The 15137-nt window shown below is 46.0% G+C and overlaps 1 protein-coding gene across 4 annotated transcripts in view; it reads right to left on the reverse strand.

The window, feature by feature from the left end:
- The window catches only part of MEGF11 (multiple EGF like domains 11), a 286399-nt gene that overhangs the window by 70442 nt on the left and 200820 nt on the right, over positions 1–15137 (reverse strand). For all 4 annotated transcript variants that reach the window (XM_063142441.1, XM_063142440.1, XM_063142439.1 and 1 more), the window contains 3 exons: positions 8044–8164; positions 6171–6334; positions 4627–4729 (listed from right to left, as the gene is read on the reverse strand). In XM_063142441.1, the coding sequence (XP_062998511.1) occupies positions 4627–4729; positions 6171–6334; positions 8044–8164 (388 nt within the window). The remainder of the gene's footprint in view (positions 1–4626; positions 4730–6170; positions 6335–8043; positions 8165–15137) is intronic.

A 15137-nucleotide genomic window follows, 5' to 3' on the forward strand; every position in this document is an offset into this window, starting at 1 on the left:
ACACTAAGTCCCCTGGAGATTTATGGGACTACTTACATTCCTGACATTTTTAGGGGCACTTCCTGGCACTGAACCTCAGCACCATGGCGGATCAGTCAGGGAGAGAGAAAGAGCAGAAGAAGACTCGGTCACAATGCAAGATCTCTGACCACTGTCTTAGAAAAGTCAGAAGGTTGTTTGTAGTGTTATCATGATGCCCAGTGGTAAGCCAGGAAACTCAGTGTCTGAGGCTGGGGCTCCGTCTAGTGAGCTCACATAACATTTAGCAGAAGGGACGGAGAAGTTTGTTCTGTACCTAATTTTGCAGTTTTGAACCACTATGCAAACTGAAACTCTGGGCTCATCTACACCAAGCAGAATATTCCACTATGAAAGTGGTATTCTTGAATTTTAAAAAAATCCATGCAAAATTGCCCACGTATTCAAAAATGCATTATATTAGGAACATTGCTTGCAACAAATCTGTATCTTAGGCAAACAGACCTACAAAAATTGCACATATTAGGAGAAATGTGTACAAAAATGCTTCTGAATTTTCACACCAACTTTTTTTTTAAAAAAAACAACACCTCAGAGTTCGATATAAACCGAACTTGGCTGGAGAAATTCTCAAAGTCCAAGATGAACTGACTTTAAGACGGGGGTGGGTGGGAATAAGAAACTGAGAGAAACGAAATTGAAAGAGTTGTCCATCCGTACTCAGCAGCGGCACTGTGAGCTTTGGTTCCTAATATTAATCTTTGAGGGTTTTTGAAAATAAGTAATATCTTGAGAACCTACTTTATTTTTTTTAAAGTGCAGTTATTTCTCCTCTTCTTGATCTTCTGCGCAGAAACTGACATCAATGCAAGTCCCATGTGTGTGAAAGAACATACAGAATAACTTTTTTTAGATCAGACTTCTGCTGCCCATTAGGATCAGAGAGTCATTTGAATTGCCCCTGCCCTGTGAGCTGGCAGAGCAAAGGGCCTCAGAAGTTCCTGAACTTTTCTGATCTTTTCTAGGCCATGTCTAATTAGTACAAAATTCAGGACAGCATCTCCCCGCCCCCCTGCCCCCCACACAACAATTTTTTTTACCCTCTATTATTTATAATGTCGTGTTTGCAAAATGGACAACATGGTGTGGTTCACAACCATGAGAATCTGATGTTTGATCTCTGTAACTTGAAACCAGAAATATCATTTCTTAGAAAGGGTCTTCTTTAGTTGCAAACTTTGCAGACAGAAGGAAAATGCATGCTGTGTTAAAAGCATTTTTCCCGATGGAAAGCCATCCATACCAGGACTTTTTAAATATTAGATACATTTCCAAATGTACTAGGGTTGGTTCTAGATAGGGCTGCTATTGTCCAATGGCCCTGACTCATTCATGGAACTTTACAGGGGTCTAGACGTTGTTGTCTTCCATTTGCAGCCTTCCTATATTTTCCCACCACTTCTTCCATCTTTCTTACCAATAAAAAAAAAATGAAGGAAGAAAAGGTGGAATAGCCGCATAGTGCCTTTTGACTGTTAGTGATGGGAGCTCTCTGTCTGGATGCATCCTGTACACAAATACCAGAGCCAAACCATATATTCATAAATATTGTATTAACATTGTTCCATTTCAGAGTGCAGGGAGAAGTGATCACATGTTTGAATGCTCTCTCTCTCTCACACACACACACACACACACAGATAGATAGCATGTGGAAAGCTAGCATGCCAGGGACAGTGAAGTTGGGCAAGCATACGCCCTGACATACTAATTTTCTATATACAGGAATGTTTTTAGCAAAGTTTTGCTGAATATTCAGCTCCAAATATTTCAGGAAGGACATTATGCTTTAAGGGCTGAAGTAACACACACCTGCATGTCTTAGGATGCTATTCCCATCATTTTTCTTGTGCCTGCACCAATTCCGAGAAAGCTGGCCACTTTACTACCATTTCACAGGTGGGAGAACTGAGGCAAATAGAAAAAGAGGGGCCACTCTGCTTAGCCCGCGGCAAGGCAGGCATTTCAACAAGCCATCCTTCCCCAAGGATTTCGCACCAGGCTCTTGTGCCTGTTTTGCAGGCACCTGCAGCTCACGCTACGTGAAGGTGTTGCAGGACTCTTTGCTGTTCTCGCTCCGACGGCCGCACGCCACTGTCCTTCTGGAATTACGTCTGTGGCTGCGAGGGGCCAGGTGAACATCTGGCGCGGCAGGGGGAGAGCCAGCAGGCCTCTTAATCAAAAGGATGGTGGGGCACCTCTGCCGGCACATGGAATTGCATGCTGCCACGGCTCCACTCTAAACAGTGGTAAATGTATCTGGTCTCTAAGCAACGCAGCTCCTTCCCTCGCTCTCTCCTTCCCTCCCCTCCCTGTTTTCTTCCTTGCATGCTGTTTAATGATAAAAAGTTGCCTTTTGATTTTGGAATACTTCACGTCGTTGCCTCCGCAACCCCACAGCTTGCTCAAGAGGGCCTGCCTCCGTGCTGATGACACCGCTCGGCAGGGAGGAGGCGGAGAAAGTTGCCCAGCGCCAATAATTAAGACCCAGTGATCCAGAACTCAAAATGCAGCGGCTCCTTTCAATGCCGATCCCGACTGCTCCCTACCTCGGGCTTTGAGGACAGCAGCCAAATCCCCCAAGAAAACCCACCGCTAATGCATCTCCGCTTGCTACGGCTGGTGCTCAGTGTGACTTTACAGTCACAGCGGTGAAGTTGAACCAGCAGTTCTAAAAATAATGCCATTAGCTGCAGTAAGTGCTGGCTTTTGAAACTGAATAGATTCATTGTTGGCAAGCGCTGTCCACCCAGCCGCAGCCTGAAACGGGCAATGGGACTCTATCTCTCAGCCACAGTTTTCTGTCTGTAAAATGGGAATGATAAGAGGGCACTGCAATATTTGTCCGTGCGTCATGCTGACAGTCCAAAACAAGAGGGAGAATTCTGGACATCACATCAGAGCAGCGCCAGAGTTCTTGGTTGCCTCCACAAACCGGGCTCATTCTGCAAGAACGCCTGATATATGCTACCTCTCTTGTGCTGGTCTATGACCGAAACAAATGAACAAGCTACCTCTCCTGAACCACAAATATCTATGAAGTGTGGGTGAAGTTCCAGAGTGGGGAGCCGCGTTCCCGATGACAGGAGAATTCATAGCTCAGAGGTAATACAAATGTGGGCTGTGGCATCCAAGTAGAAATACTAATTCAAATTGAGCCAGTCTGTACAATTTGCCCTACTTGCGGAATTTGGTTCAGTTTTGCTATTTGAGGTACAGAAGAAGCTCTGCCGTCCCAGCTCCAATAACTACTGGAAATCTTACTCAGCCAGCTTTGGGCTTCCAGTATTTCGGCAGGTGGCCTCCCCCACCCCCACCCTCCACCTAAGGACAGTGTCACAATCATAAAGAAAGAAACCTACTTTAAAAAAAAAGTTGAACTACACAGGAAGCTGAATTCTGTATGCAGAAACACATTTTGTAGTTTTCCTGAGCTCTCCTAGAGTCACAGTATCAATGCAGATTTCTGTAGAAGGCTCTCAAATTCCACCTGGCCCCATTCTGCCCAGGGAACCCTTTGCCCCAGGATTTCCCTTAGTGCAGCGGTTCTCAACCTGTGGGTCGGGACCCCTTTGGGGGTCGAATGACCCTTTCACAGGGGTCGCCTAAGACCATCGGAAAACACATATTTCCGATGGTCTTTGGAAACTGTATTGACTGAATTATGTCATGTATCATCTTTTGTATTATTAAAGCTATTGTTATGTATTATTTTCATTAGCAAACCATCCCATGACAATGGATCGTGTAGAGAAGAACAAAAATAATTTTATGGTTGGGGTCACCACAACATGAGGAACTGTATTAAAGGGTCGCGGCATTAGGAAGGTTGAGAACCACTGCCTTAGTGGATACATGGAACTTGAGGGGAGTCTACACCAGCCGTTTATTGCAGGATTGTATCGTAGTCACCACTTATGAGCCACGTGAGATTCACCTGCTCCCGCGGTGATCTCTGCTCCGCCTCTCAATTTTACTGGAATATCCCTGACTGCTTTTGTCACGGTTTTTCCGGCTCTCTCGCTTCCATTCCAAAGAACATTCATGGTGTGGCTCCTCTTTGCAAGGTTGTTGCTCTTCACCACAAGTTCTGGGCTCAGTGAACAGCCAATTAGCTGTGAGGGCTGCATGCATGGGTATCTGCGTGTTTTACCGCCGAGTGATTTTTTTTTTTTAAAAAAAGTATCTCTGCGCAGGAGCACATATTCGACAGAGTTCCTATCCTCCCAGGTGTTGCTGTGTATCTGCGCTGGTGCGCATTCCTGAGGAGTCATTAAAAAAAAATCCCATGCCCTATAGCCATCTGCCTAGTCCTGCCCATTTCTATTGATACACATGCAGAACTGCCGTAACGGGACAATGGCACTCTTGTAATTGCAGTAAAGACCACTCGCGTGTGCCCCGTGAGGGCCAATCACGGGGACTTTCGGGAGCATCCCTCCTCCGTAGCGAAAGGGCTGCAGGTATAGATGAGCCCCTTAGATAGTACTGGAAATCTCCTTGACCTTGATAAGATCAAACAAGGCTGAAATCCAAATGCGCCACTTGAGATGGTTGCAGACTCAATTTCATCGCATGCCATTTTACCTGTCCAGCCAGCGAGGCAGCAGCAGTAGCCTGTAACAGGATCACACCCATCTGCATGGCTGCAGTCACAGCGTTCGCTGCAGTTCAGGCCGTAGGTCCCATCCTTCCAAAAAAAGAAACAGGAGGAAGCTCTTAGTCTGATTGATTCCTATCGTTGTGTGTTGAAATCCTCTGCAATGTTTATTTCAATACCTGGGCTTCTTACTTTCTTTCTTTCTTTCATAGGTATGCATCAACCATGGCAAAGCCTCAACTCTAGTTGCTTTACACCTCTTTAAGTCCAAGGGCCAAATTCAATTTGGGAGACGCTCCTGGGGCTGTAGCCCAGGGGTGGGATGGGGTCAAAGGCAAAGGGGGTGGAGCTAAAAATACGCCAAAAAATTGCCAGCCTATTTTGCCCTTAAAGCTCTTCCTGCCTGTCACTAAGCCTTAGGGGAGGCATCTCAACCTTTCAGAACGTGGGGGAAGCTGCACGGAAATCGAGAAACCGCTAAATGATTACTGGTTGTGCGAAAGTGGGTGGCTGCCAGGATATTGCAGGACATTTCAGTGGAACCTCCATGTTCAGAGCCAATAGGCATCTGACTACTGCAAAAAAAAAGGCAAATGCTATTTTGGGTTGCATGAATAGAAGTATAGCTTCCAAATCGCGCAAGGTACTGGTTCCCCTCTATTCGGCACTGCTTAGGCCTCATCTAGAGTATTGCGTCCAGTTCTGGGCACCACGTTTCAAGAAGGATGCAGAGAAACTGGAGGGGGTTCAGAGGAGGGCAACGAGGATGATCAGGGGTCTGGAAACAAAGCCCTATGAGGAGAGACATGTTTAGCCTGGAGAAGAGAAGGCTGAGGGGAGAAATGATAGCCCTCTTCAAATTCTTGAGAGGTTGTCACACAGAGGAGGGCCAGGATCTCTTCTCGATCCTCCCAGAGTGCAGGACACAAAATAATGGGCTCAAGTTACAGGAAGCCAGATTCCAGCTGGACATCACAAAAAACTTCCTGACTGTTAGAGCAGTACGACAATGGAACCAGTTACCTAGGAAGGTTGTGGGCTCTCCCACACTAGAGGCCTTCAAGAGGCAGCTGGACAGCCATTTGTCAGGGAGGCTTTAAGGTGGATTCCTGCACTGAGCAGGGAGTTGGACTCAATGGCCTTATGGCCCCCTTCCAACTCTACTATTCTATGAGTCCGTTATTGCCTTCCCGTCCTGCTGGTGTGCTTCCAGGGCCATCATTGGCTGCTGCTAGAAACTGACTGCTGAATTAGATGGAACTTTGGTTTGAGCAAACAGAGTCACTCAATGCCTTAGATTCTTCCTTGCACCAAAGGTATAGGGATCCTCAAATCATCTCAGCCTTCACAACTGTAAGAGTGTGAAGGTGATAAGCAATTTGACCTCCTGATCCTTATAGTCTAGCTAGCGTGGATGTTAACTACTGCTCTGGGCATTTTCACACATGCTATTAAAACACCTTTGAGCCTCTCTTTCCACTTATTCTTGAGCTAAGTCTGTCTCAATGCTAAGGATTAAAGAAAGACTTACAGGGCAGGGTTGGTCACAGAAATCTCCTTGCCACCCAGGAGAGCAAAGGCAGAATCCATCCACAGGGTTGCAGGCGGCTCCATTGGCACAATAACATGACTGGTTGCAGTTGAGACCCCAAGTACCGCTTGGACATGGGATGGAACAATCCGCTCCCTGCCACCCTGGAATGAGAAAGAGCACAAGGCAGATGTACCAACTGCGATTACTCCTGCATTTTCTCTCTCTCTTGGAAAAGGCATCCTTTTTAGAGGGGACACTGCTGTGCACATCGCAGACACGTCAAACGCATATCTAGATTTCTTGGTGTGCATCTAAATTGTAGGACAGAGAACGCTTAGGGAAACAGTGTGATAGCTGTTCTTTGGGGGAGGCTGTGTTGTTATCCTTCATGGCTTCCTCCAGACACTGTGTGACGCAGAGGAAGAACACTCCTTCCCAAATCCCAGTGACTTGACCTGTACACCGCCCTGAGATCTCTGTACGCTGCCCTGAGATCTTAATTATATAGGGTGGGATATAAATGACTTAAATAAATAAATAAATAAATAAATAAGTCTAAAGCAAACATGTGAACCAAACCTTGGGTCCCAATCACACAAATCACTTGATTTATCCCCATTTGAACACTCACAGGTGAAGAGTGAGAACACCCTCCACTGAAGAGCATCACGTTTGAGGTTCTACCTAAGGGCTAATTCACACATGATGCACTCATGTGATACGCACAGTAGTGCATCATTCATTGTGTGATCGGAGGCCATAAGATCATAACAGGATTGACCCCATTCCATAAAACAAACTGACGTTTTGTGGCGTTGACATTTTCAGGTGTTGCATTTGCACTGTCGTGACTAGGCCTGATCCCCTTAGGCTGGGGGAAGGAGTTTCGGGTGATCAATCCGAATCAGATTCTGAAGCAGAAGAGACAGCACCAGAAACGTACCAGCCTACACGGGAAGTGGGGGAGGTGATTCTCACGGGTTCATCACCAGCTGGGGATGAACCTTCGCCAGACCTTATCACTGAAAACGTTAACAACACACAGTCTGTGGGAAATCACAATTCTTCACAGGGGGAGGGCACCTCAGGGCTAGCTGATCCCAGAGTCTGACACAGACTCAAACGGACAGAGCTAAAGGAAGGCTAGAAAAGGTCAGCTTGGCTAGCTTCTCGCCAAAGGTGTCTTCAGAACCAGCCTCCTTGAAGTTAATGTGTTCTGGGGAAAGGCTTTCCCTTTTTCTTGAAAGGACAATGGTCTCGCTTAGTTCACATAGTTTTGCCTAGAGCGAAGTTCCGGGAGGTTAGACTCTCTTCAAGTGGGAAGAGATGTTTATGGCCTGAATACAGCTTTGTAGGTTATGTGGCAGACCTTTATTGTCTCCCAATAAGGTGGGAGATTTTGGGAATAAATGCCAGGCAAGTCTGAAGCTGCTGCCCAACTTGACATCTTCCAGAAGTGTTGGACTGTATCCCAGTCACCACCAGTCATCACAGCCATGTCTTGGGGTGCAACAAATCTGGGGCAGTCCCAGGTTGGGGAAGGCAGTTCTGAGGCATTTGCTCTCTGATGGCACATCCACACGTGAAAGCTACTGCTTGACGTTGCCACCATCAAACGATGAACATGCAAGGGCGAACCAGGTCAGAATGGAAAGGCTGCACCAGTGAGATTTGATTCCTGGAAAATTTGCAAACCGCATCAGCCATGAAGGGCAGCTTCATGCTCAATACCAGCCTAGAAGAAGGCTGAGCACGAGAGGCATTTACAACACAAGCAACTCTAGAGATCCTTCACAGCCTGGAGCCACTCAGTGAGAAAGCATGATTTATGCTACCTGAACACTGGCCCTTGAAGCAGGACAACCTTTACCTTCTCTGCAAAAGCACGAACCGTCCACTGGGGAGCAGGCGCCGTCATTTCTGCAGTTGCAAATCAATGAGCAGTTGGCGCCGTAGGTCCCGGATGTGCAAGTGATGGAGCAGTCCTCTCCCTACAAACCAAAAGGAAACCAGGCTGACCGAGAGAAATACAGATCCTGGGAAACTGTCGTTTGCACGGGAAACAAGAGATTTTGCATTGGAAGCATCTGCAGACGTGTGCTGGTTTTGCAACACCGGAATGGTGGGCTGTTGGGGAGAGAGGGTTTGGCATCTAAAGAGCTGCTGGTATTCCATGGTATTTATTTTTTAAAAAAAATGTAGCGGTGGAAAATGTTAGCATTTTAAACATTTACTTTATTATTTATCCAAAGCATGTATCCTTGAGCTGCTCAAAGTGATGTATCATAGAATTAGATTCACAAATTAAAACCAAAAGAAAACAAATAAAAGCAACCAGAAGCAACAATAAACTACTTACCATTAGGCTGGAAGGAAATGTTACAGGAAGCATCCTTCCAACACTGAAAAAACATTCAACCCCCCCCTCTTTGTTCCGTCTAATGAAACAAAACATGTGACACGATGACACCGTCGCACGGTGCGTTTCCTCACCTCTGGCAGCCAATGGGGGTGAAGGAATTCTCAACCCGATGCCGTCACATTACACATTGGGTGCAGGTAGGCATTATGAGGCAGAGGGGTGGAGGAGACACAGGGCCGGCTTTTTAAATGTCAGCCTCCGCTCTGCTGTAACACCGAGTTTTGGTCCTTTCATTGGAACTAGGAGGTCAGAAGTAGCCTAGGCTGGAAATGCTCGTGTGAACAAGAACACTGGAAGTAAAGCAGAGAGCAGGGAGCCACAAGCCTCTCTGGAAAGACTGTTGCTGGTGAAGTTTCTTTATGTATTTATTTTCGGAAGTTCACAGATAATTTCTGAGCTAATGTGAGGGAAACTGTGGAGAAGGAATGAGTGAATCTGTCAATTTCACTTTCTTCACACATTCCGTTTGTTTTAATCTTGAGTTCTTTTGCTCCTGAATATGAAAAGCCTTTTTTGAATTTTGGTAAACGCTTATCAAAAATGAATTGAACGGAAATTCCCACCCGGCCCTACTTTGGAGCGCTTTCCCATCTCTCCTAAGAAGGCCACGCTCCTTCTGCAGGTTGAACGGACTTCGCTAAAGGATGCTATAGTTGCATTTCCTGGGAGCACAGGAAGAGAAACTCACAGGTATGCCAGGTGAGACCATGGACAGTAGCATCCCAGGTCATGTGCAGAGAGAGAGATGATAGCCATGTCCAGCCAGATTCCATATCCATATCAGTGCAGCTTGCTGCATCATTTGAACCCAGGCAGTGTGGCTTGTTTGGGGTGGGGAGTAATCCTCAAATAATTCAAGAACAGTTCGAAGACAGACATGACAATCTGCATGCCATTTCCTGTTTCCCATCGGGCAAACAAGTCACATTGGAACGGGCCGAGAAACACCATAGAGCATAGGGAAAATGCAAGGAATTTGGGCCCCTTGTTGCAATTCCTTCTGGGTTTTCTGTAACATTCAAATGTATCCTGGTAGTCCTGGAAGCTATTAACTTCTTAAAACAAAAGCTGGGACTCTTAACATTTGAAGGAAGCCTCTTTGAGTCTGGAAGGCAGCCTGGACTGGCCAACCATTGTCCATCTCTGGTTTAGATGTCCTTCCACACTATTTCCATTGTTCCCTGAAATTACAGTATTACGACGATTGTTTTGGATTGGTGAAAGGAGAACAGGGACAAACTCTTGGCAGCCATACAGCAGGAGGTGGGAAAAGGTAGAACAGCAAATCTCTCTGAACAGCTGTTTGCTCATTAAGAAAAACATCACGGACAAAACGCTAATCACAAAAGACGACAAGGGCTTAATGTCATGCAAAGCTCAGTCCTCATTCAAGCAAGCAAGCAAGCAAATAAATAAATAAAGGCTCCAAAGATTTCAAAATCCTAGATAAAACTGCTGGGCACACATAATTATGTATTGTTTATATTTGCAACATCAAGGTATAGACGATCCCTGCAAATCAGCTCAAACAAAAAGGGGAAATATTTCTGCCCCAAGGAGGTTTCAGTCTAACCTTGAACTGTGCAACAGAGAGAGGGAAGAAATGGGAATGGCCAAAACACACAGTCTTCGTGGAATCTCGGAGGATTACATCCAACAGCTGGGTGATGACATTAACCCATTGAACAAAGAATGGAGCACCGTTCTAGCAATGGAAATTAGGGTACACAGCTGGGGCTTTTTAGCTGGGAAGGGCGACTTAAGGGACAGGTGACCAAGGGCATGAAGATCGAGGGTGATGTGGAGACATTAATGTGATTAAACTCAGCCCCATTACTAGCAGTTATGGGTAGCGGATTTAAGACAAGCAGAAGTTCAGTGTACTTGCACAAAATGCCTAATGAATCTATGGTATTGATTGCCAAGGATGCTGTGGTGGTCATGCGCATCAATGGCGCTCTGGAACGACCAGATACAACTGAGGAGCGGAAATGTCAGTGGGTGATTCAACCATGTCAGGTGTCAAAGGTAGGTGTGGTTGGGCCCATACTGAGAAGTGTCCCTTGGAGTTGATCCTCCTCTTCACCATTAGAATCTGTTCATTCACTTTATATTATTATTCTTATTATTCTTATTATTCTTATTATCCTGCCTTTTGCCCAATGGTGGGCCTCAAGGCGGCATTACAAAATTTAAAACATATACATTAAAAACCTATGGAGTTATACAAAAGAGAGCTTCGGCTATTGGGCGGTATAAAAATGTAATAAATAAATAAATAAATAAAAGTTAAAAGTATATTAAACATATTCCAATATTAAAACATTGGAACATTGAAAATGACAATTTAAAAAGTTTTAAGCACAGTTGGAGGTCCAGATCATTCACCAAAGGCCTGCCGGAACAAAGAAGTCTTTGCCTGCCTCTTAAAGCACATCAGGGAGGGAGCCAGTTGAGCATCCCTGGGAAGAGAGTTCCAGAGTACTGGAGCAGCCACCGAGAAGGCCTTCTCCCGCGTTCCCACCAGGCGTGCCTGTGATGGTGGTGGGATTGAGAGAAGGGCTTCTCCTGAAGACCTTAAAGCTTGGGAAGGCTTGTAAGGGAACATACGGTCTTTCAGATAACCTGTACCCGAACCTTCCTCTTCCTCTGGCCCAGACAACAGTGGTTGTGAGAAGGAGGAGCAGGAGATGCCACGGCCTACTTGCTCCCTGGCTCTCAAGCAAGCAAGTGGGAGTCATGATGAGAAAGAGGAGGAGGAACAATGGCGTTGAGAAGGTAGACCCAGTGAGGGAGGTCGGCACTGAGAGTGTCTTGCCCACGGGCCCTCCAAGACCTAGAGCAGGCACAGGATTTAACCCCCATGTTTAAAAGAGACAGGATGCCTCTGAATACTGAGGATGGTGCGTGGTGCCTGCCTCGCCCGTCTTCCAGTAGGGTTAATGGCAGGTCTGGGCAGGGAAAATTTGATCAGAGGAAAAAGTGCAAGAAGAAAGAGTTAAATGTTTCTTCCCCAAGGTTACTGCTCTGATGCAACTCCTTCTCGGCCGCTTTTTAAGTAAAAGAAAGGAAGGAAGATCCAATCGTGGATCTCCAGTAGAACACAGCGTCGTCCCCAAGAGCATGTCTGCATATCAGCTTCCTGCCAAACTGGCTGAGCGTGGATTGCAATCAGTGCAGTGAGCACAGATACGGGCTCAGCTGTCAGATGGAGGTTTCCGTTCAGGGAACTGAACTGCAGTATTTAGCTGTAAGTCAGCGAAAGTCACAGAGCGCAACGTTAGCTTTGCTATCTGCCATGTCCTACGCAAAGTTCAAAGGTGCAGGTTTCTTACACGTCCCGGCAACTATTACTACTCCGATGGGACTATCCGTTTATCAGCAGACGATACGAATGTCTATCTTCTTAGACACCACCAAGAACCAAGAGCTCTCAAACATTTTTGGAACTTGAGCAGCCCTATTCACACGTTTTTGCAAGTATGCCAGCCATGTGTAGAAGGGGGATCAGGGCCGTTTTGCTGGCCCTCCCCTCAACTCTGTATGCTGGTCTCAACCCCAATGCCTGTAGGCTGAGTGTGAGAAGACCAAAGCCCATGTGTGCATGGTAAAGAGTCCCAGTCATGTGGAACATCTACAGGTGACCAGCTACTCCCACACCAGCTCTCAGGGCTGGCTGACACAGGTGATGTCAGGGAGGGGAAGCACCAGCATGGCCCCACCCCTTTAAATCCAGGAGAACTGGTGTGTGTGTGTGCGCGTGCCATGGCCTCTTTATAGAACCCTGGACAGGAGCAGTGCCCTGTTAGGAGGCGAGGATATGCTGCAACGCTTTGTTGCAGGATGTTCTTGTTACCCACCCCTCAGCACAACCTGGTACCATGATGTTCCTTGCCAGGGAAAACAGGAAAATTGCTGCACTGGCATTTGTCCTTCCTGTTTTGCTCCGGCTGTTCCTGTGCTTGTCTTCAGTTGGGAAGGGAAGACTTTGCGTAGAATAACGGGCTCAAGTTAAAGGAAGCCAGATTCTGGCTGGACATCAGGAAAAACTTCCTGACTGTTAGAGCAGTACGACAATGGAATCTGTTACCTAGGGAGGTTGTGGGCTCTCCCACCTAGAGGCCTTCAAGAGGTCTTCAAGAGGACAAGCATCTGTCAGGGATGCTTTAGGGTGGATTCCTGCATGGAGCAGGGGGTTGGACTCGATGGCCTTGTAGGCCCCTTCCAACTCTGCTATTCTATGATTCTATAAGAGGACAGGGCTCCTGTATTTTTAACAGTTGCATAGAAAAGGGAATTTCACCAGGTGTCATTGGTATGCATGCAGCACCTGGTGAAATGCCCTCTTCATCCCAACAGTTAAAGCTCGCAGGAGCCCTGCCCTGTTTTGTATCTGGTCAAGAGGGCAAGGCTCCTGCAGCTTTAACTGTTGGGATGAAGAGGGCATTTCACCAGGTGCTGCATGCATACCAATGACACCTGCTAAAATTCCTTTTTCTCTACAACTGTTAAAGATGCAGGAGCCCTGTCCTCCTTTTCATATGGTCACCCTAATCCAATGAGTGAGAAGCGTGCACATGTGAACTCTCCCCCTAAGGGCCAAAGTACATGTAACTATGAACACACTTTCTGAAAAGCTTGCTTGAACTGGTCACTTTTATTCTAAAGAAAAAGCAGTCACGGGGTTTCATTCCGGAATGTGTCCCTGACCCAGACCAGGCCCTTCTGCTGGTTTCCTGTCAATAACCTCCCTCCCTCCCAGCTAGTACTTCCTCCAAACTAAGGTGGACAGGTGCCCTTCTTTATGAAGGACCATTCTCTATTTGAAGGCACTCTCTATTTGATGGGCTGTCCAGCCCAAGTCTGTTTAAGTCAAAGACTCATAAGGACGGAGAGAAGTCGCTTCATAACAATGCCTGAGCAGGCACACCGTACACCTAGTCAGTCTTTCCCACCGCAATGAGATGTATTGCATTTCTATTTAAATTACAGTAATGATATCAAAAAAATTGCATCTATAATATAAATTAGCCTATGGAAATCCTATGCAAAATGGCGTCCTCTTCTGTCCTCTTTTTTGGCCGTGCAAAAATGGCCCTCTGTCTGGAACTGTTTATCGTCGTGATGCAGACATTCATACCCTGATTCTGTCCCTGAGCACAGACAAGATTACTCTGGAATTTATCAGCCAGACTGTCAAGCACTTCCTTTAAGTGGCCGCTGATAAAATATATATGCAATTTAGGCTGAAACCCTACACACCATTTAGCAGTGAGTAAGGCCTATTGAATGTAGCGGGTCTTACTTTTGTGTAAACATGCACAGGATAGCGCTGTTAGTTCTATAATAAGAAAAGAGCGGCACAAGTCAACCACACAGGCTCCAAGAGATCATTAATCTGAAATGCAAAAAATCATTAACATTTTAACCTCAATTTGGGGTCCATGGCTTATGAAATTAAATGCATTTGGGCGGTCTCATACAAATAACATACATACACACAACCTCCCCACCTCGGATAATAATAATATGCTATCTTCCTTGCCAGTTGTTAACAAGTCATATATTCCATTAGACTGGGTATCAAGCGTTACTGGATCTTTTCTCTCGCAATATGGTGTTTTAGATTTCTATCCCATTTACGAAAAATTAATCAACAGCTCCCCTCCGTATGGTGAGCCTCCTCCTCCCCCCCTCCCTCTTCTTTGTGGCTAGTTCAGCATCTTAATCAGTGTTGTGCATTCCAGTGAAGAGGCAGTGCTTGGGGGACTGAATGAAATGGGAAGTGGTAGTTAATTCAATTCAAAATGTATAACCCCAGAAAAAATATATGTTACGGCTAAATTAAGGAATCGTGCCATAAATAGACTGATATTTAATGCCGCTCTTTTCCACAGCTGAGGATTCCATATGGGCCACACGAAGATTCAATGGTACTTAATTGTTTGCTCTGGGATTTCGGCTCAAAGCACTGATTTGAAAGGGCTGCTCTCCATCCTCTCTATGGAAATGCTCACTCCACACTCACACATACAAGCTGCTATTCACTATGCAGGGGGAACAATACAGGTAGCAAGGACCCTAGCTGTACCTGGCTTTTACACTTCCCCATGGCTAATGGCAGCTTTGAGAGGGGTCAGCGTCCCCACCCCACCTCTTTCTGCAATTTGAATCCTATTCTGCTCCCTCAACTGATTTTAGCTAAGAACAGTAGTCAGGAGGTCTGATGATGAATCTTTCATGACACAGTTAGTTTGACCCTAAAGGTTAAAGGATACACACCACCATGGTGAATGCATGCATGTATGGACTCATGTACCAGTGCCTTTTTGATGTGCATTTCCTTATTTGATTAGCAATACATTCAGAACAGACCGGATGCACGAACCGTATGAAACTTGCTGCCACATAATGTGGTGATAAGCCAGTGATTTGATAGTTTCAAAAGGCGATTAGGGAACTTCATGGGAGATGGTCACCATGGCTGTTTCAAATGGAGAGAGAGAGAGTAGACTCAGGATGCTGTAAAAGTTTTTATTGAT

The sequence above is a fragment of the Elgaria multicarinata genome, chromosome 16 (assembly GCF_023053635.1).
Source record: "Elgaria multicarinata webbii isolate HBS135686 ecotype San Diego chromosome 16, rElgMul1.1.pri, whole genome shotgun sequence".
Lineage (NCBI taxonomy): Eukaryota > Metazoa > Chordata > Lepidosauria > Squamata > Anguidae > Elgaria > Elgaria multicarinata.